Source organism: Anabrus simplex, chromosome 6 (assembly GCF_040414725.1).
Source record: "Anabrus simplex isolate iqAnaSimp1 chromosome 6, ASM4041472v1, whole genome shotgun sequence".
NCBI lineage: Eukaryota > Metazoa > Arthropoda > Insecta > Orthoptera > Tettigoniidae > Anabrus > Anabrus simplex.
In genome coordinates, this window is record NC_090270.1 from 194,040,073 (window position 1) to 194,063,679 (window position 23,607).

At 43.3% G+C, this 23,607-nt stretch overlaps 1 protein-coding gene across 1 annotated transcript in view; it reads left to right on the forward strand.

The window, feature by feature from the left end:
- Positions 1-790: 790 nt before the first annotated feature.
- Positions 791-23,607, forward strand: part of LOC136875648 (uncharacterized) — a 48,835-nt gene continuing 26,018 nt past the window's right edge. Inside the window, exon 1 of the mRNA XM_067149191.2 lies at positions 791-914. Within this exon, the coding sequence (XP_067005292.2) occupies positions 863-914 (52 nt within the window). The 5' untranslated portion in view covers positions 791-862. The remainder of the gene's footprint in view (positions 915-23,607) is intronic.

Sequence of the window (23,607 nt, forward strand, 5' to 3'; positions counted from 1 at the left end):
ATTGTGATTTCTTTTGCATTTACTGGAAGTGTGTTAATTTTCCCTTTATATTATAGGTAAGAATGTATACTTTCTATGTATATTGCCCTTTTAAATATCTATTATTCCCTTTTGAGTGTCCTCCTAATTAACAAACCTGTGAACCGTCTTTATTCCTGCAGCCTGTGTACTTGCTTCATCATCACGCCTACTTGTTTTGATCGTTTAAAATATGGCAGACGCGGGGTTCAAGTAGATTCAAATATGGCGGTGCAATAGCCACTCTCTAGACCTCTTTCTAGCTCATTGATTTATAAAAATATATATAAAACCGGGCGAGTTGGCCGTGCGGTTTGAGGAGCGCAGCTGTGAACTTGCATCCGGGTGATAATGGGTTCGAACCCCACTGTCAGCAGCCCTGAAAATGGTTTTCCGTGGTTTGCCATTTTCACACCAGGCTAATGCTGGGGCTGTACCTTAGTTAAGGCCACGGCCGCTTCCTTCCCACTCCTAGGCCTTTCCTATCCCATCGTCGCCATAAAACCCATCTGTGTCCGTGCGACGTAAAGCAACTAGTAAGGGGAATATATATATATTGTTTGACAAGTCTTTGATAGTGTAATACCTGCGTAAGAGACGTTCCAGTTTAAACTTACTGTGAGACAAGTGATTGATGAACAAAGGTGTTCCATACTCTGAATAAGAATCGACAACAAAGGAACCCCTGACTACAGTTCGTCGGAACTTTTTCCTTGTCTATAAAAAAGCTTCAAGGAAAGGAATACGCAGTTATGTTTAGGATCGTTAGAACCAAACGACAGTGACATCAGCGATAAGTTCTTGAGGAAGCGGAGATCATCTCGCATCATTTGTTTCTCTGGCAATGTCAGACGGTAGCAGTGCTTCGCAAGCGATGGTTGGTATAGCATACAAAGGTAAGTAAACGAAAGTTTTTAAGTAAATTATTCTGAACGAGGTTGAAAGTCTGGGTAATAATTTGCTTCATATAGCAAGGAAAAAGTAAGGCAGAAGGGGTTAAAAAAACAAATATGTAAAATAAGGAAAGAAAATAATAATAATAATAATAATAATAATAATAATAATAATAATAATAATAATAAACCGGCAATTAAGGAGAGGAGGATTATCCGAAAAATTCTTGGTCCCAACCTCAAAGATGGTGTTTACAGACTTCGGAGCAACCTAGAAATATCGACCCACACCGAAAAGATATCAAGCATAATCCGGAAGAGGGATAACTTTTTACGCTCACTTCCTCAGATCGCCAGCTGAAAGAACCTGTAAACGTTTGTTATCCTACTTCAGAAGTCTCAAAACGATTGCTCCTTGGTTGTGGTGATCAATAAGGATATTTTAAAGCACTGAATCACAGAAGCAGGCATTCAACTCCGAGCACCACTCCAACACAAACTTACACTGAAGCATGTCCATTCTGATACATGGAAGAAAGAACACTCCGAAAGGATGAAACCCTAGGGGTCCGCAAGAAGACAAACAGTTAAGATCTCGAGGTCCTTAGTGGCCATAATAATAATAATAATAATAATAATAATAATAATAATAATAATAATAATAATAATAATAATAAGGATTATTATTAAACATATGCATACATAAATTTAAAGTACAGTACAAGTTGATTTTGATTATCATTGCCTCATCATTCGTACTCTTGGCTTCGTGCACTTCTCTCCCACTCCTAGCCCTTCCCTGTCCCATCGTCGCCGTAAGACCTATCCGTGTCGGTGCGACGTAAAGCAACTAGCAAAAAAAAAAAAAAAAAAAAAAAAAATCGCCACTTGTAGAGAAGAGAAAGTGAAGAAAGTAACTGATTCGCAAACAATGAACCAATCAGTTTTAAGATTTGATAGTTCGACAATGGAATCGTTTGTGAAACGCTTCCGAATCTTCCATTGTTTCGATATAGCCTACATACATGTAAATAAATGCCTGGTAAGATTTTTAACCTTTTTGTTGCATAAAGCAAAAACGACAATTTCAATTTTGATCAAATCCAGGACATTTGTATGTTCCAAAAACAGGAACTGTACAGCAACCCTGGCCATGTTCTCTCTCTCTTTTCTGTTCCTACTCATCTCCACTGTCCGACTCGTTGGCTGAATGGTCAGGGTACTGGCCTTCGGTTCAGAGGGTCCCGGGTTCGATTCCCGGCCGGGTCGGGGATTTTAACCTTCATTGGTTAATTCCATTGGCCCGGGGGCTGGGTGTTTGTGCTGTCCCCAACATCCATGCAACTCACACACCACACATAACACTATCCTCCGCCACAATAATACGTTGTTACCTACACATGGCGGATGCCGCCCACCCTCATCGGAGGGTCTGCCTTACAAGGGCTGCACTCGGCTAGAAATAGCCACACGAAATTAATTACTCATCTCCACTAACTGCAATTACTGAACAGATAGTAATTGATAAAACTCTACACAGATATCAAGATTTGTTGATATAATCAATATCACTCCAATTGTCATAGGAAGGAAGTAACTGTGGTTTTCGTTGTAAGCACGGCTTGGACACACTCTTAGAATGTATTGCATATACAGTATTTGCTTTCCCTTCCGGCACCACAATCACAATTTGGTAACGACGGTTACTCCCCTTCTCCCAACTTGTGGATTCGAAAGAAAAATAGTTTCAAAAATAATATTTACTGCCAATCATTGGGTTATACTATATACGATCTGAATCACATAGAGGTCACATAAACTAAGTGTATATTCGCTCCAGGTGAAGCTGCTGGAAATCACTATAAAGGCGATGCCAAAGTTCGGTTTGGATACATTTCCAGTGGTAGAATATCGGCCCCAAGATAACGGGTTCAAACCCGGCAGAGATAGTCATTTTTGAAGGGCGGGAAAAAGTCCAGTCGACACCCCATGTCGTACGATGTCGGCATGTAAACGATCTCAGGGTGACATATTAGGCGTTTACGCGACAAAATTCATTAAAAACTCAGCCACAGACGCTCAAGAGAGATTCCGTTTACTCCGCCATTTAGTAGGCGTAGATTGGCCGTGCGCGTAGAGGCGCGCGGCTGTGAAGCTTGCATCCGGGAGATAGTAGGTTCGAATCCCACTATCGGCAGCCCTGAAAATGGTTTTCCGTGGTTTCCCATTTTCACACCAGGCAAATGCTGGGGCTGTACCTTAATTAAGGCCACGGCCGCTTCCTTCCAACTCCTAGGCCTTTCCTATCCCATCGTCGCCATAAGACCTATCTGTGTCGGTGCGACGTAAAGCCCATAGCGGGGGTTAGTAGGCGTAGAGTAAAATGGAACGTCGAAATTTTCCGGGCAAGTAGCCAGATAGCGGTAAATTTAAAAAAAATATGTCTGCACACCGTAGGTGAGGCCATACGATTATTATTATTATTATTATTATTATTATTATTATTATTATTATTATTATTATTATTATTATTATCATTGCGAGACATTGTTTACCGTGCACTTATGTTTTCTGGTACGAACTAAAACAAATTTGGTGCTTTCGTTGGTGTTCCTCAGTTTCACAGTTGGCTTTGACAATATGGAAGTTACTGAGGTATGAGTGATGTTAATAATGCCAGTTCCTGTGATTAATGGTGTGAAAGTGTCGATCATAGGGTCGAATGGCGTGAGCATTTCATTGCGGTAGGGAGATTGATATGCCACAGCAACTTTTGACACAGTGAAGAAACTAATTCATTCCTAATTTTCCCAAGTAGGCCTCTTCAGTCACGTCTAGGGTGTCTGCGACGGCTGATAATGGAGTTTCTGGGGGTTCAATCAGGCTTTGGGCTGAGGACTCAGCGCAGATATGTGACAGCAACCGATTGGTGCATCAAAATCACGGTTTCCAGCATTTCCTGTGATGAGCAGTTCTCCTGTTCATTAACAAGGGTCAGTTCCGCGTCAGTTTTTTTGTTGTTGTTGCTATTTTGTTTACGTCGCACCGAACAGATAGGTCTTATAGCGACGTAAGGATGGGAAAGGCCTAGGAAGTGGAAGGAAGCGGCCGTGGTCTTAATTAAGGTACAGCCGCGGCATTTGCCTGGTGTGAAAGTGGGAAACCACGGTAAACCATCTTCAGGGCTGCCGACAGTGGGGCTCGAACCCACAATCTCCCGATTACTGGATACTGGCCGCACTTAAGCGACTGCAGCTATCGAGCTCGGTGAGTTCCGCGTCAGACGTATAAATAGTTCCCGGGCCAGTTTTATGTTGCCCACACTGTACAACAGAGTAAAATATCTGCCTGTTGCTAGTTCTTGTTGGCTATAGCATTTTTCCACCTGTCTGTTGGCACAGTCTAGAGCAAAATGTAACTTCAACGGAAGTCTCAATCTCATTTATGGCTGAGACAGCATGGAAGCCGTTGAGGTATGCAAGGTGCTGACATTCGAAGAAGGACTAGTGCGTCTGGATGTTTTGAAAGGAGTACTCATACGGCCGGTTGTGCTGCAATAGCACGTTTTGGTCCAGTGAGGAAAAAAACAGTTGCAAACTACCTTATACCTCATCATGCCTTGTACGTCTTCTTATGGTGCCACCATCGATTTTGCGGTTTTCATATAACCGCATTACCTTCGATTGCACTATTTGAGGATCCAACCAGCCTCCGAGTTGAAGACTTAACAAATTTCATTTGTGTATACCGTACCGCACATGTTTTTTGAATTAGCCATACAAATGGTTCCTTGGGATGTTTCGTTTGGAAAATACACACTTGCTTTCAAAGGCAAATTCAAAGAACCAGACATACAGACTGAAAGTTACTAGATCGGGGTGCGAAGGGTAGTTTGGACTCGTGGAAAAATGAATATTAGGAAGAATGTTTCTAATGCAGGAAAAATTTCTTATCAGACAAAGTAGGGGCCCAATACTTTTTTTTGATAGTGGCTTTACGTCGCCCCAACACAGAAAGGTCTTATGGCGACGATGGGATAGGAAAGGTATAGGAGTTGGAAGGAACCGGCCGTGGCCTTAATTAAGGTACGGTCCCAGCATTTGCCTGGTGTGAAATTTGAAAAACCACGGAAAACCATCTTCAGGGCTGCTGACAGTGGGATTCGAACCCACTATTTCCCGGATGCAAGCTAACAGCCGCGCACCTCTAACTCGCCCGGTGGGCCCCAAACTACGAAAAATGTAAAATTAAGCGATTTTCTTAATTGTGACGAAAGTTGACGGGCTAAAGGGCCCGGGAAGCTTTCAAACTGTGAGTCTTGGATAGCTCTATCAAACTTTAAAAAAGTCACTTCCGGCCTAATTGCAGTTCCGGAAAAACAGCCTAAAATGCTTGTTTCTTTACTCGTGCTTTAAAAATCGAATCCTAGCCGAATTAACTTATTTACGTCATTCTTTCTGTAATGTGTTCCTTGGTTTAATACCCTCACGCTTTTTTGATTTTTGAAAAATGTCTACACCGAATGTAGTTATAAGGGCTTAAGTGAAACAATGCATTGACTCACATTAGCGCTCGTAGTGGTAGAAAAAGACAAACTGCTAATCTAATCGACCGCATGACGATAATTAAGAAAATGATTTTAAATGTTAGGAATAAATTAAGAATATATTGTCATACTTGATTAGGCCTTTATTTTATTTACCTAAAATTCGTGGCTCGTATCCCGACGATGTTGTCAACATTGAGTTGTTTGCCTGAAGGGCTAGAACTGTGGACTTTTGCCTGTAGTTATTGAAGTTGTATTCTTGAGCACGACAGAGATATTTCTTCATTTGGAGAACCGAGGCAGCTTCAGAATCTAACAAGGAAACATCGGCAATGGTTAAGTCGCCGATCGCGATGAAACTTGGAAAACACATGGAGGTACACGTAAAAACAATGTCGGCATCAATTTTGGGTGCCAACATTCATTAGGGCGTTAACTACGGGGCCTAAAAGTTGCGACATTTCAAATTCCGCCCGATCAGCGATGAATAAACATTTCAGAAAACGAAAACTGACTAATGCAATGTGGACATTACAAAGGAGAGATATGATGAAGGCTGATGGAGTACGCAAAGTGTAGCACCGGTTCTCTTCGACAGCCTAGAAGACGGGTTGGCGCGGGGAGAAGGGAAACGTGCGGTGGCGAATCAGAAGGAGGGGCGGAGGTGTGTAGGGAAGGAGGTGCAGAGGCGTGTCTCCAGACACGCAGTGTACCGGCTTAGTATTGGTCAGCAGGTATTCATCGTTGATCGTTTTTACGTGTACCTCAATGTGTTTTCCAAGTTTCATCGCAATCGGCGACTTAACCATTGCCGATGTTCCCTTGTAAGTATTAGCCCAACCGCTGTGCGCTTGTATTCGGGGGATGGTCGGCAGCCGTTAAGATGGTTTTCCGTAGTTTCCCCATTTTCACACCAGGAAATGCTGGGACTGTGCCTTAATTCAGGCCATGGCTGCTACCTTCCTAATCCTAACCTTTCCCACCCTGCGTCGCCGGAAACCTTCGATGTATTAGAGTAACTAGCATTTTTTCTAAGAAAGGAGTTCATAGTATGAAGACCAGATGGCAGCTGCGAGCACTGAATGCTGTTGCTGCTGTCTTACCAGCACATTCTACAGAGATGCAGTAGGAGCGGTGACCAATGAGCCGTGAATCGGATCACTGTATCGATTCAGTAACGTGAACGGAATCAAATGAATCGATTCAGTAAAATGAATCGAATGTTCCATCACTACTATGCAGGCTTAGGCTCATCCCTACTGAGGTACATTGCGCCGCGCTGTCCGCTACGGAGTTGCCGTAGGAAAGCACACCCCCTGAGTGTGATTCGAAGCCAGCAGCGTTTGTTGGTCCGTTATGACGCATTAGTATGGTGAATGACCGAAGATGGTTGATTTTAACATGTTTTCGAGTACATGTTAAGTTCATTAAACTGAAATATTAAAAGAAAAGACGACAAATGAAGTGAAAAATGAGTGGGAGTTGTGCAACCCTGCAACAATACCACGCACCACCCCTGATAAGTATCATTGTTCTGTTCAACGCAACAGTACCATACTGTCATTTCCATTGAATGGCAAGGAAAATAATTCCATAGCAGATCTTACTACACTAGGCCTGAGGAAGTCGCTATATTGGACGCTCAGCTAAGAGATGGATCGAGTTCTTAACTGGTCACTTGGCTTAATACTGGCTTGGATGATGACGACATTGACGAGGTTACTTCACTAACGCGTTTTATACATCATAGAGTATCCTAGGTCGAACTTCGTAAGAAATAGGCAACATTCTAGGGTACTTCCCCTCTGGCATAAAATATTAAAAATATGTGGCTATTGCCGGCCTGGTGCAGCCTTTTTAAGGCAGACCCTCCGACGAGGGTGGTCGAGATCTGCCATGTATAGGAAACAGTATGTTAATGTGGTGGATTATATTTTTGTGTATGTACTCTGAATTAAAGGAGAGCTGGGACAGCACAAATACCCAGTCCTCGAGCAAATGGGAATTAATCATTTCAAATTAGAATCCCTCAACGGGATCTGGAATCGAACCCAGGGCCCCCATGACCTTAGGGGCAAGACCCTGACCACTCAACCGTGGATCCGGACATTAAACGTATAATTTCAACATATACCTATGTTAATATTTTATACATTTCTCGACAGTAAGGCATGGAGGGGTTGACACTTCTCTTCATGAACATATACTGATTATTGATAAATACATACATACAGTACATACATCACCGGGCGAGTTGGTCCTGTTGTTAGGGGCGCGCGACTGTGAGCTTGCATTCGGGAGATAGTGGGTTCGAACCTCACTGTCGGCAGCCCTGAAAATGGTTTTTCGTGGTTTCCCATTTTCACACCTGGCAAATGCTGGGTCTGTACCTTAATTAAGGCCACGGCCGCTTCCTTCCCACTCCTAGGCCTTTCCTATCCCTTCGTCGCCATAAGACCTATCTGTATCGGTGCGTCGTAAAACAAATAGCAAAAAAAGTACATACATCTTCATCATATACTGTTTATGTCTTTCAGCGTTCAGTCTGCAAGCTTCTGTGAATTTGCTACGCTCCTCCACAATCCTATCTTTGTAACTAGCTCTGTGGCCTTGTTTAGTCCCATACCTCTTATTTTTAAATCATTAGATACTGAGTCTAGCCATAGCTATCTTGGTCTCCCTCTACATCTCTTACCCTCCATGACCGAGCTCATTATTCTCCTAGGTAAACTACTCTCCTTCATTCGCCTCACGTGATCGCACCACGGAAGCTGGGTTATGCGAACAGATTCATCAATCGTGTTCATTCCTAATAGTCTTCATCTGCTCATTCCGAGTACCCTCCTGCCATTGTTCCCACCTGTTTGTACCAGCTATCATTCTCGCTAAATGCAGTGTAGAATTAATCACACAAGGGGAATATTGCCCGGTCTAGAAAGGCAAGAATAACGGCCGAGAGGATTCGTCGTGCTGACCAAACGACACCTCGCAATATACAGGCCTTCGGGCTGAGCAGCGGTCGTTTGGTAGACCAAGGCCCTTCAAGAGCTGTAGTGTCATGGGGTTTGGTTTTAGGGGAATATTGATAAGGAAACATTTTTTCCCAGAAGTAAAAACACGTGGTACAGTCGCTAAAGTTATTTTCGTCCATCATCTGGCCCTGAAACTGTTTGTGAGACTGAGGCGGAGAACTGTCCATCACAGGAAATGCTGGAAACCGTAATTTCGATGCACCAATCGATTGCTGTCACATGTCTTCGCGTGCGCATCTCCCGCATGCTCAACACGCGAAGATTCGTAAACAACAGTAAATTTGTAAGGGTGCAGATGCAGGTTCTTTTTGACAATTCCTACTTGCAGATGAGATTTCGTCGGACTTCTTTCCAGGCTTTCCTTCACTCAAGGAATATTTTCTGGCGTTCGAACACTTTTCGGATAGTTACGGTTTTTATTCACTACAGAGCCCGTTTCGCTCCATTTTGCCCTTAAGTTTTGCACTGTCGACTTTGCTGGAGGTTTCGCCAAAACATTGCCAGTCTTAAACTCTTACACAAACAGTTCCGCACAGGTTTTCCACGAATTGTGCTTCACATAACACTCGACAATGAACACGCGCTGTTTTATCGTGAGCGCCATTTCGTGTTGCATTCTACTGGTCACTAAACATATCTGCTCCTCTCATTCACTCACACGTAATGACACAGCGACGTACTCGGAGATGCGCACGCGCAGATTTGTGACAGCAACCGATTGGTGCACCGAAATCATGGTTTCCAGCATTTCCTGTTCATTAACAAGGGTCAGCTCCGCGTCAATATTTTAAATAGTTTCTCGGCCAGTTTTATTTTTCCCACCCTGTATTAATGAGAAATAATAAACAAGTTGAAATTTTCACACAGTTCTCTTTATCTTTTAGCAATTATCAACATTTATTAAACATTGGTGAATGATGCGAGAAGTAAGAGATTCACAATGTTATTTGTTTCTTCAAGAGATCAGCACTGCAGGCTCAAGTCTGAGACGCTGCCGTGGTCGTCTCATTCTTTCTTCAGATGTACTTTCGGCCTTCTTCGATCTCTAATTAAGTCTAGTTTCATCCCGCACACGTTTCATCTAGTCTTTTACCCGCTAATCTGTGAAATATTTGAATTTTTTTTTTTTTTTTTTTTTTGTATGTAAAGAATTTCCACGTTCGTCAATTTTCAGACACAAAGCCTTCAATTTAAAACAAAATGTATAGTCACATGTTGATTTTTCCGGTATTTTCAGATAGACCTCGTTGAGACAAATCAAATAACGCGCGATATCTACTTGCTTAAGCTACATCGTACGGTGACTGACTTTCGACCGCCTAAAATCATATATTAACTGGGTGGCCATTTTGTGATGACGTCATGCGAATTACTTCAGCTACCTCGGTCACATTTTATGCATTCATCCTTCTTTAAAATAATATATAAATCATTCGGTAATTTAATGAGAATTACTTTTTACATTGCATGAAAACGTCAAATCGATTTTTCCTCAGAGACCCTCGACCGCAATTTATAAAAAACATTTTACATCAAAAAGCCATTGAACGTACTCTGAACAAATTTTATTCGCTACAGAGCTCCGTTTCGCGCCATTTTGCCACTAAGGTTTGCACTACAGATTTTGCTGGAGGTTTTGCCAAAACACTTCCAGTCATAAAATCTTAAACTCGTCCAAATTTTATGATTAGTGGCTCAGATGGTTAGAGCGCTGCCTTTCTGAGTCCAAGTTGCCAGGTTCGATCCTGGCTCAGTCCGGATAGGCTCAGATACAATACGACAGCCCCATGTCAGTAGATTTACAACACGTAAACTAAATCCTCCTGCGGAACAAAATTCCGGCGCCTACAGTAGTGGTGTTTGGGAATTAGAAATGGGGGAACAAAAAAATGTGCAAACAACAAACAGTACGCACGTTTGTGGGATATAGTGGTCGGGGGTGGGGAGGGGATATAAACATCAAAACTGAAAAATAAAAACTACGAAATGGTAAGCTTTTCATGTTCTCTGAGCGAATTTCGACAGAGGTTGACAGTTTACCAACTTAAGTGGGATAGGTCTAATAATATTATTTTGAGATTTTGATTCAATACTACACAATAAACCTTTCACCAAAAGAACAATATTACACATGTATTACAATTACACAGAAGTATGGCGTGATTATACAATTAAAAACCATTTAGTATTTAACTGCACACTAAGAAACAAAAAGAAACTAACAGATATTACAGAGACTGCCAGACTGTCGAATGTTCGCGGCAAGCGAGTGAATCATACTTTAGTGTCCATGACCTTGGAAAAATATACCCCTGCTACCCTTCCTCACACCACATGCAAGTCTCCACTACTTGCTGTGGCGCTGTACAAATCGGTGAGCGGCGACGAATGACATTTTGTGCGTATTTCCGCACTTAAAGAAAATAAAGGAAAGTATGAGCAAATTACTATATTCTATAATTCCTAGTTTCAGCCGGCTAAAATGGAATAAAAATGTAAAGTTTTCTCCACAAAATGGGAGGATTGCCCTCCCCCCTCATCCCACTAATCGCCGCTACTGCGTCCCTAGGCGTGTCTGAAAAACGTAATAATAGTTAGTGGAACATAAAAAATTCCGAATAAAACAACATTTCTCGGCTGTTTCATCGTACAAGTCAAGCTTCCTTGTTCTATCGGAAAGGAGCTTGCAAGAAGGAAGTTATAAAGTTAATGGGAGTATTCCTGATAAGAAATCTCTTGAGGAAGCAGGTCTTCCTTTGTCGTAGTGGCAAGAGGCATCTCTTGATCTAAGTTTATCAGTTATAAATAGTGATGGGAAGCGTACAAGGAAAAGTAATTGGCTGAATTACAACTACCCGAGAAATATTTTACTCAGTTACAGTTACAAATTATTTTCAACATTTCTTCTTCTTCTTCTTCCTCTTCTTCTTCTTTATCTGTTTGCCCTCCAGGGTCGGTTTTTCCCTCGGACTCAGCGAGGGATCCCACCTCTACCGCCTCAAGGGCAGTGTCCTGGAGCTTCAGACTCTGGGTCGGGGGATACAACTGGGGAGTATGACCAGTACCTCGCCCAGGTGGCCTCACCTGCTATGCTGAACAGGGGCATTGCGGGGGAACGGGAAGATTGGAAGGGATAGACAAGGAAGAGGGAAGGAAGCGGTCGTGGCCCTAAGTTAGGCACCATCCCGGCATTTGCCTGGAGAAGTGGGAAACCAAGGAAAACCACTTCGAGGAAGGCTGAGGTGGGAATCGAACCCACCTCTATTCAGTTACCTCCATAGGCTGAGTGGACCCCGTTCCAGCCCTCCTACCACTTTTCAAATTTCATGGCAGAGCCGGGAATCGAACCCGGGCCTCCGGGGGTGGCAGCTAATCAGTACACCACAGAAGCGGACATTTTCAACATTTAATCAGTAAAATTACAATTACTTTACAGAACGCTAGTCTTAAGGAAATTACTGACTGGTTGTTTTTTTTTATGTGGTCGGAATAATGCAAAAGTTTGCAAGGAAGATGAATTATTGCACTTTACTTTGTGTTTCTCTGTTTTGTTTTTTGTTTTGTTGTTTTAGCATAGAGAAATTAAGTTGCTATCATCCATCACTAGATGAGACTAAACATGATACGTTGGGCCTTTGAAAATGACCTTTTCCCACAATTGTTATTTTAGGCACATCTTTGCATTTACTGAAAAGACGCTCTACGGGCCACTTGAAGGAATAAGTGTGTTTAATTTTAACCCGTGAGGGGTCGCGTCCGGTCGTTTCAACCATTTCTGTTTATTTGATCAATCCTTCCGCGAACACTGTTTATTATACTTCCTATACCTGAGTACCTTCCAACGGACACGTCCACACTCCTGTCACATCACTGTTATCCCTCTCCACTCCTTCAGTGAGTGACAAGCTGACTATCCGGTCGTTTCGTTCGCACGCGACTCCTCACGTTACCTGTCTCCGTTCTATTCAACCATATGATACTCATGGCGTAGACTTACATATATTGCGGATAGTGCACTGTTATCATTCATTGTTGATTAGAGGGAGATGGAACATTGTCCAGATGCGTGTTAAATGAAATTAAACATCATTTTAAAAGTATTTTCCTTATAAAGAACTTGAATTTTTATTTTCAATTTCATCAGCAGAAGGCAATCTCGTTATTATAATTATTATGTTACAAGTGTTTGTCTGTATTGAACTAGTGTTATATTATTGTAACAATAAATAGCGTATTAAGTGAGCGTTTGGTGATTTATTGATTTCCGGTCGAAACGACCATACGCGACTACTGACGTTACACTCCGCACGCGACCCCTCGCGGGTTAAGAACATCGTTGGGATAAGTATGATGTCTTTGGAAGTACTGGAGAGGTAAGAAAGAACCTCGTCTAGAACTAGTGGAAGTTATTGGTTCTGCTGTAGTAGAACTGAAAAGTTATCTTCATCAACATTTATGCTTTCACCGTTTCTGCTTCTGTGTGGTGTATATCAAGTACTAGAATGTTACGTCCGCATCCGTAGCGTAACAGATAGTGGTATTAGCTGCCGTCCTCGCGGGCCCGGGTTCGATTCCCGGTAGGGCGTACTACCAGAAATTTAAGAATGGCAGTAGGGCTGGTATGTGGTTGAAATGGCACATGCAGCTCACCGCCTGAAAAGAGCTGCACCACCTCGGGATGAGGACACGAGTTTACTTACTAGAATGTAACGAATAACAAATTTATTTCAAGAATCAAATTACAAGTAAAAATTACAATTAGTAAAATATAATGATTACAAGAAAAATTACTAAGAATGCACCCTAAAATATACATACATAAATCTCATTACAGACCTTAATGCCTTTCAGCGTTCAGTCTGCATGCCTCTGTGAATTTACTAATCACACCACAATCCTCTATTTGTAACTAGTTCTGTGGCCTCGTTTAGTTCTATACATATTATCTTTAGAAACTGAGTCTTGGTCTCCCTCTACTTCTCTTACTCTCCATAACATAATCCATTATTCTCTTAGGTAACCTATCCTCCTCCATTCACCTCACATGACCGCACCACCGAAGCCGGTTTATGTGTACAGCTTTATCCATCGTGTTCATTCATAACTTAGCCTTTATCTCCTCATTGTAAGTACCCTCTTGCCATTGTTCCCACTTGTTTGTATCAGCACTCCTTCTCGCTACTTTTATGTCTGTTACTTCTAACTATGAATAAGATATCCTGAGTCCACCCAGCTTTCACTCCCGTAAAGCAAAGTTGGTCTGAAAACAGACCGATGTAAAAATAGTTACGTCCGGGAGTTGACTTACTTCTTACAGAATACTGTTGATCGCAGCTGCAAATATTTGTAGACTTTATCTATATTAAGAAAAATAAGAAATTTCCCACTTCTGGAGCGGACCCTGGCCCTGATGTTAATTCCTGGCAGAGGTATATATTGAGGGCTGCCAAGGTTGTCGGTGAAGCCCAAACCTCAATTAAGAACGATGGAAATCTAAAGCACATTATAATGTAAGCATTTGACACATTGTTCCATTTACAAAACTTGAAAACAATGAGAAAAGAAGTATTTCTGAGAGCAAGGCATCGGAGACTGATGTAGCAGCCCTGGCTCTGCGTACGTCTCCCTTCGACTCATCTCACGCGGCTTGCTGTTGTATGTCTGATAGGTGCGGGGACAGGGTTGGGGGGATAGGTATACTAGGCTTCGCTCCATCAGATCGCCGCTGCTAGCAACCATGCGTTCCCTCATCGTATATACTTCCTTACTTCATACTTCTCAATTATATCCTACATAACAAAGTGCTGGTACGAGTATTTCGCTCCCGTCTACTTCTACATCTTTGTAGGAAGACACTATAGGACTGCTGTTATAGGAGTAATATAATTTTATTTTAATAGGTAGACCTACTAGAATGAAACACAATCCTTCAGGTTTAGTGTTATCTTTTGTTGGTTGGAATCGAACCCGTGATCATGGGTCGGATACCACCACTGATCTCCCGAGGAATCTAATAAACCGGTGAATTTTTTATTTAATAATAATAATAATAATAATAATAATAATAATAATAATAGTGTATGACATCTGTATAGGCTTGGTGGTGCCATAATGAGGATAAAATGAATGGCGAAGACGTCATAAATACTCAGTCCTCAAGCCAACGGTATTGACAGTACGAGGGCTTGATTCCGAGAATTGAACTGGGGCCATCGAACCAAAGGCAAGCATTCTATCAATTTAGCCACCAAGCCGGAATTGAATTTGCTAAGGACTTTAGTTTGTTAAACCTTAGGCTACCATCTCCACCGATCAGGTGTTGAGTATTGACAGTAGCAGAGGCCAGGGCAGTCGCTTGTGAAGCAGCCTTGACAACACAGCAGGCTTCTCCGTTGGCTATTGGCTGCAGCTCAAAATGCTCAAGGCTTCACGTTCGCTAAACCATTCAGCGAAAAGGGGTAGCCTAACTTTAGTTGTAGCCCACGTCTTGATCACAGCATATGTCACTGATTTCTGGGGCCAAAGGCGGCCGAGCTTAAACTAACGTCTCTATGCCACTTGATGTCGAGGTTACGAATAGTTGAAGCCTTTACCTTCTACTCCTCCAAGGGTCTTCATGCCCTGTATGTAAATGGCTTTGCTTTGCTTGATTAAGAGGATGCAGAGAGGATTCTGATTATAGTCCAAAAATGGGAATAATGAATTATTAATACGTATTGGGGCGTAAGTCATGGCAACTATTTTGTCTCTCACATTCGCACGGTGCTACCATGCAATGGTCATATGTCCTGGAAAACATGACGCTCACACATGGACACAGCACGAGATGGGGGAGGTACAAGCGCAGGGCAATGGGACAGGCTGTAGTGAGTCAGGCTCCGTGCAGAATGAATGTGACGAGGCAAAAACAGCGTACGTACATCAAACTGGCCGTTCCCCGGCGTCGCAATGCCAGAGAATGCCATACAGAATCATCACGAAGAAAGAAGTTCTGGGAAAACCTTCCCCCGTGAAGCTGATGGTCATTGAGACTTACGACTTCAGAGGCGTGATTGCGTGTCACGTAACACATGGCACAACGGTGACAACAATGTACTACAGAACCTTCGTGCAGAGACAATTACGTCGTGCCATCAGGGACAAGCGCCCGGATCTTCTCAATAGTGCCATCCTTCTCCATGACAATGCCAAACTACATGCAGCAGAGGCTGTCAGCGGTGGGGGTGGGAAATATTGGAACATCCGCCATATTGACCGGACCTATCCCCGTGCGATTTTGATGGTTTAACGTAAAGGTTACTGTACTCTTTGAAAATAAATATTATGTATCACAAGAATTTTATGGCTGACAGTTTCGTAGCTTGGTACTTGGTAAACCTACTTGGCATTTCTCATGCATTCCACAGCATCTAACGCTTCCCGCTTCCATTTGTCCGGCTGATCCCACACTCGTTCGAGAAAGATAGTTCCCATTACTTATGCAAAGTGCTTTACGTCGCATCGACGGTCTTATGGCAATGGCAATGATGAAACAGGAAAGATCTAGGAGTGGAAAAGAAGTAGCCGTGGCCTTAATTAAGGCACATCCCCAACATTTGCCTGGTGTGAAAATGGGAAACCACGGAAAATCATCTTCAGGGCTGCGGACAATGGGGTTCGAACCCAATGTCTCCCAAATATAAGTTCACAGCTGCCCGCCTCTAACTGCACGTCCAACTCGCTTGGTGATTACTTTATGTCCCAACCCTCATAATAATAAGCAGAAGAGGAGAATAAGTAGAAGAAGAAGACTGACAACTCGTTCAATTTCGAAATAAACCACACTCTCTTAACTGATCCATCGTGCAGCTTCTGTGTACAGGCAATTTGACTGGAGTCATTTAGTCTGCTTGCGTATCAGTTTCGACATTTCGTTTTACTCTACCACAGGGCCTCTCAAACGCCCAAAATCTCACGCGTGCAAACAGCGGCGCAGAGTTCCTGTGCACAGTGCATCGGTCCCGCTCGGCTCGGCTCGGACCAACGCTTCGTCTCTGGGCTACTCTGCTAAGCTCGGCTCAACTCGGCTCGGATTTGGAGCGCTACGGAGCAAGTGAGAAAGAGGGAGACAGGGGGAGGGAGCGAGACAGGCGTGGGGAAAGATAGAGACAACGCTATTGCTCCAAATCGAGGAGTGGGGGTCTGCACTCTGGTCAACCAAGCGAAATCGTCTTTTGCACCGTGCACAGTGCACCCTGAGAGGCCCTGCTCTACCAGATGGCAGAGAACCATAAGTCTGATCTATGACTGAGTTTAAACTAATTTTGCCGGCCAAACACCAAATTTATTGCCGCGTAATATCTTCTAAATGCCAGTTTTCCTCCCTTCAAAAATCCGATTGTGTCTCCCGGATTTAAATTCGCAATCTTCGGATCAGGAGGTCAACACTCAATCGCTGATCTACAGAGGGTCTAGAGTTTAGTGCTGCAGCTTTTCGCCTGGCTGAGTGATTCAGACGGTACAAGCGCTGACCTTCTGAGCCGAAGTTGGTGGGTTGGATTCTGGCTTAGACCGGTAGCATTTGATGGTGCTTAAATATGCCAGCCTCATATCGTATAGATTTATAACACGTAAAAATTCTCCTACAGGACAGTATTTTCGGCATCGCTGTCTCCAAAAATCCGTAAGAGTAGTTAGAGGCATGTAAAGCCCAGAGGTCCGGGTTCGATTCCCGGCCCTGCCACGAAATTTGAAAAGTGTTACGAGGGCTGGAACGGGTTCCACTCAGCCTTGGGAGGTCAAATGAGTAGAGGTGGGTTCGATTCCCACCTCAGCCATCCTGGAAGTGGTTTTCCGTGGTTTCCCATTTCTCTTCCAGGCAAATACCGGGATGGTACCTAACTTAAGGTCACGGCCGCTTCCTTCCCACTTCCTTGTCTACTCCTTCCAGTCTTCCCATCCCCCCACAAGGCTCCTGTTCGGCATAGCAGGTGAGGCCGCCTGGGCGAGGTACTGGTCGTTCTCCTCAGTTGTATCCCCCGACCCAATGTCTCACGCTCCAGGACACTGCCCTTGAGGCAGTAGAGGTGGGATCCCTCGCTGAGTCCGAGGGAAAAGCCAACCCTGGAGGGTAAACATATTATTTAAGAAGAAAAATTGTCATGAATGACTCGGAAAAAATCTGAAGGAATATCTTTGAAATTCTCAATATTTAATGAATTGTAGTATTAAAAGTGAACAGCTCACTTAGATGCAATAAATTAGTATGCAAATTTGGTTTAAAAAAATGGCATGCATTTACTAAGCGTTCAGAAAATATGATCATTATTTCATGGATGGTAACATATGTTAAAAACACATAGGTAAAGCAGTTTAAGTAACGTTTGTAAATTCTGAGCTATAAAAAATAAATTTTACTAAATTCAAGCGTGTGAAATTTGTAGCTCGCCTCCTTAAGGTACAGCGTGCTTTAAATACACTCAGCTAAGTTGGGTTGCCTATAGTTACAGGTCATTCAGTCCAAACTCCATTTTCACACATTAATTACGACCATGGTCGCTTCCTTCCCTTTCGTAGCCCTTTCCTCTCCCATCATCGCCATAAGACCTGTCTGTGTCGGTGCGACTTAAATCAGATTGTAAGAACAGAAAACAAGAAACAACTGCCGCCTAGTCAGATGCCCTGCAGATTTTGGAGTGTTACGAGGTTAGTGTGATGAATCCCTCACAGCATTGCTAGGTTTTCGTGGCCGTATCCACCGCGTCTATTAGAAGCTGAATCACTCAGGATACCTGAAGACAACAATGAGATTGGTCCTTTGCCTCTGTACCAAACAGATTCGCAATTGGTCTCACGAGGCTGATGATACAAGTTCAGATCTTTGGAGTGGGCGGGAATCGAAACCGGGAGCTCCGGACAAAAGGCAGACTCTCTACCCCTACACCACGGGATTGCTACACTATATACACATATCGCCACAAACAGAGATGGGCTCTTGCTACCTGAATACTCAAGAGTTAATCATATCTCTCGTTATAAGTTTGATACTTTTTCGATACTTAATACAATAATGTTTTAGTTGTTACTGTCACAAGTATCACAAGAAACACGTGTCATGTTCATTAGCGCCTAAACAGCAGGAACCTAATGACTGCATCTCTAAGGCCGACAAAGGAAGCAGCAGCCTTTCCGAGTATTCCTGCTTTAAAATCACGTTCAGGTGCAATAAAACGTGCTCTACTGGAGTTTGAAGTAGATCTTGCGAACGTGCTTTTACATTTATTTTTAACAAACGACAAATGTTTCGCTGAAAAGACACGTTTCACCTTCAAAATATTCGCAGTTCTGTTCTAATTATAATGGATGAACTTCTTGTAAAACATCATGTGGTCCATTTAACTAACCAATCACCAGTAATTTATTGAATCATTGTCGTACGTTACTATGAAGGTCGAAATTTATGATTAGCCATTCTGCTAACAGTCACTAGTCAGTTACTTTAGGATTTGGTGTTTGTGAGGTAGAAAATAACACAACACGAAATTTAAATCTAGTTTTTTAAAATACAGTATACATTAGTTTAATACAGCAGAAGTTTAATACATAAGAATTACCTGCATTAAAGTTATAAATCTGTATAAAGTTTTCAATGAAGTTCAAAAAAACCAAACCAAACCCCATAGTGCAATAGCCCCGAAGGGCCATGGCCTTCCAAGCGACCGCTGCTCAGGCTGAGTGGACCTCAAGCCAGCCTTCAGATCCAGGTAAAAATTCCTGACCTGGCCGGTAATCGAACCCGGGGCTTCCGAGTAAGAGACAGGCACACTACCCCTACACCGCAGGGCTGTCTAATGAAGTTCATAGCTAAAACAAATACAGCGGAATATCTATTGTCCGTCAGGTATGGTGACAGAGGCTGCGACGGATATTTCGAATAAATGGATAAAAGAACAGTAGCGGCGATTGGGGGGGGGGCAGTCCCCACCACCACTCTGTGGAGGAAACATTACATTTATTTTCCATTTTAGTCAGCTGAAACTAGGAATTATTTAAAAATAAAACAATTTGTACAAGCCCTGTTGTCATATCAGCTAATCCTTTCCTTTATTTCCTTCAATTTCTTCTTCTTCTTCTTCTTCTTCTTCTTCTTCTTCTTCTTCTTCTTAATCTGTTTACCCTCCAGGTTCGGTTTTTTCTCGGACTCAGCGAGGGATCCCACCTCTACTGCCTCAAGGGCAGTGTTCCGGAGCTTCAGACTCTGGGTTGGGGGATACAAATGGGGAAAATGACCAGTACCTCGCCCAGGCGGCCTCACCTGCTATGCTGAACAGGGGCCTTGTAGAGGGATGGGAAGATTGGAAGGGACAGGCTAGGAAGAGGGAAGGAAGCGGCCGTAGCCGTATGTTAGGTATCATCCCAGCATTTGCCTTGAGGAGAAGTGGGGAACCACGGAAAACCACTTCGAGGATGGCTGAGGTGGGAATCGAACCGACCTCTACTCAGTTAACCTCCCGAGGCTGAGTGGACCCCGTTCCAGCCCTCGTACCACTTTTCGATCTGAGAGAATACACAATTCGTCGGGAATCGAACCCGGGCCTCCGGGAGTGGCAGCTAATAACGCTAACCACTACACCACAGAGGCGTTCTTCAATTACTAACAAAATTATTAGCAAAAGTACGCACGAAAAGTCGTCCGAGGCGGCTAGCCGATTTGTATAGGGCCACAGCAAGTAATGGAGACTTTGCATGTGTTGTGAAGAAGGCTAGTAGGGGTATATATTTTTTACAAAGTCATGAACACTGAGATATGATTCACCCGCTTGCCGCGCGCATTCGTGAGTCCGGCAGTCTCTTTAGTGTCAGTTAGTGCCCGGCTCCGTGGCGAAATGGTTTGCGTGCTGGCCTTTGGTAACAGGGGTCCGGAGTTCGATTCCCGGCAGGGTCGGGAATTTTAACCATAATTGGTTAATTCCCCTGGCAGGGGGACTGGATGTATATGTCGTCTTCATCATCATTTCATCCTCATAACGACGCGCAGATCGCTAAATGTATAACACATAGGGATTTCAAACATCAGGATACGAAAGAATACGGCACGAAGAAAATTATCTGCCGTGGAATGATATTTAACGGATCGACGATATTGATCTAAAACAAATTAACTGATTTGGTATTAGAACTGTATGACAGATTTGCTCCCTAGAAAGAGATTCGGTTAACTCGTCCATATTCTCGGTGGTTGACTAAGCAAAGCGTGACTCATGGGCACAGGACGTTTGAACGAACGGGTAATGCTAATGACTTTGAAAATTGCCATGTTCTCCGAAACAGGGCCAAACGGTTAATCAGAAGCAATGAATATAAACACATATATCAACTATCAAAGTGCAAGAACTCGACAGAAATATCGAAACAATTAAGAACGATGGGTATAGGTCGAAAATTATTAAAGCAGACACCGAATGTATCCCTCGGTGATTTAAATTTACACTTCACGTCGGCCAAATCCACTGCAACGGCAAATAATAATAATAATAATAATAATAATAATAATAATTTTTCTACCTCAATTCACGGTAAATTTGTGTTTAAATAGGTTGATATAAATGACGTAAAACGAATTGTGTATTCTCTCAGATCGAAAGATCGAATGCTGCTGGACATGATGACATACCTCTGAATGTATCATCCCGATCCTGAAGAAGGATGGACCAAGTATACCTTCACATTACCGACCAGTTTCTATCCTACCAACCCTGTCAGAAGTGCTGGAACGCTTGGTACACGAGCAAATCTTTACGTACTTACATAAATACTCTTTCGACTCTTACCTTTAAGAGGTACCATGACAGCTCTGCTGAAAGTGACACATGGTATTAGAAATGCGATGGACAACACACAAGTGACAGTACGTGTTCTTTTAGAATTCAGTAGCGCGTTTGTTACCCTCGATCCGAGGTTGCTTCTTTCCTAATTACAGTCCTTAAACTTGTGTCAGAAAGTACAGGAGCTCTTCTATTCTTACCTTACAAACCGCCGGTGGTGTGTAGTTGTAAATAATAATAAATCAACTTGGCGAACCAAAAATCTTGGTGCTCCACAAGGGTGAGTCTCCTGTTCATTGTATATACAGGGTGAAGCAAAAATTTGCGCACTCGGGCGTCGCAGCGCGACTCCTCACATGCCAGCAACAAAAAAATGTCTCTCACAAAAGTTCGTCCTGCGAGTATATCCGGGAGAAAAAGGACGCTAAAGAGTGGAAATCTGGCAACACCGTAACCACATGTAGGGTAACTACCTCTGTCAGCACACGTTAGTCGTGCAGTACAGTTGGTGCAGTGGATAGAGTTTTGGGTTAGCATGCAGGAGGTCGAGGGGGTCGATCCTGGTTTGAGGCGAATGTTTTTTATTTCGTAAATGTAGTCCAGGTGGTATGGTATCTGGCATCTTAATCGTCAACAGCGATTGCAGCGGGTCCTCTAGAAACCATTTGCACTTACATTCTTATTCTTCTTCTTCTTCTCCTTCTTCTTCTTGATCTGTTTACTCTCCAGGCTCGGTTTTTCCTTCGGACACAGCGGGGGATCCCACCTCTACCATCTCAAGGGCAGTGTTCTGGAGCTTCAGACTCTGGGTCGGGGATACAACTGGGGAGGATGACCAGGATGACCTCTCCCAGGCGGCCTCACCTGCTATGCTGAACAGGGGCCTTGAGGGGAGATGGGAAGATTGGAAGAGGCAGTGACCTTAAGTTAGGTACCATCCCGGCATTTGCCTGGAGGAGAAGTGGGAAACCACTTCCAGGATGGCTGAGGTGAGAATCGAACCCACCTCTACTCAGTTGACTTCCCGAGGCTGAGTGGACCCCGTTCCAGCCCTCGTACCACTTTTCAAATTTCGTGGCAGAGCTGGGAATCGAACCCGGGCCTCCGCGGGTGGCAGCTAATCACACTAACCACTACACCACAGAGGCGGACGCACTTACATACTACGATCCTAGAAATGCATGAACATTCGTTTTCACTGGTCAGCTTTGAAAGGCGCCCTTACCACGTCGTGGGCGTGAATTTATTCGCACTACTTCATCTACTAGATGCGTTACATCGTGTTCAGCGTTACTAAATTTTGTGAATGAAGGATACATGTGACCTAAGAAACGGTGTCTTACTGTATTAAAGTATGTAATGTACGATGGAAATTAGCAAATAAAAAGTGCGCCTCAGCCGAGGATCGAACCCTCGACCTTCCGCATGCTAACCCAAAACTACCCACTGCACGAACTGTTCAGCACGACTAGAGTAGAACGCAGCCCGGAAGGCGGTTTCGTTGCGCAGAGAGACACAGAAGTATGAGGTGCGGTGATGCCAATGTGGCTACTCATAACAGGATGTATGTGTAAACATTTTTTTCATCCAGTTATATCTTTAATTCCAAAGCGATGAACTATATTTTTGTGGGCTTAAAAGTTTCGTGAAAGTCCAAATTCATTTTTAACATCAAACCCCGAGAAAGTGTTGAGGAAAATTTTCGAGATATTAAGGAAGGTAAATGTACGGTCCAGTTTCAATGCCGTAGGATATTCGCCGTTTTTATACATATCAAATATTGTTGTACACAGAACATTTTTAATGAAATCATCGAGGACCGTCACTGGCTTCTTCCTCTACGGGTTCTTCTCTGGCGACCTGAACACCGCATTATTTTTATTTCCGAAGCTTGTTTTATCCTCTGTACTGTTTGCAGGCCGATAACACACGCGAGTGCTGTCTTCTTTTGAAGCGTGGCAACATGGCGTTCCTCACCTTCTCCGCCTATGAACGCCTGCTGCTGCATGCTTACCAAATACAAATACACTTTAAATACTATTTCCCTCGCCTGTCGACGGAATACTTGTCTTTTTGCTCTTCCTGGATCTATCGTACACACGCAAATAGTTCCCTAAATTCGTTGATTATGATATTTACAAATAAAACTCGAAACATTCACTCGTGACCCACACAAACAAGCACCTCTTACTGAAATGATTCTATTGGCTCAGCGGAAAACACGTCATACTTCAAAGCGCGCGCATGTTATTGCACAACCCTCTTCAAACCGCCTTCCGGGCTGCGTTCTACTCTAGTATGTGCTGACAGAGTTA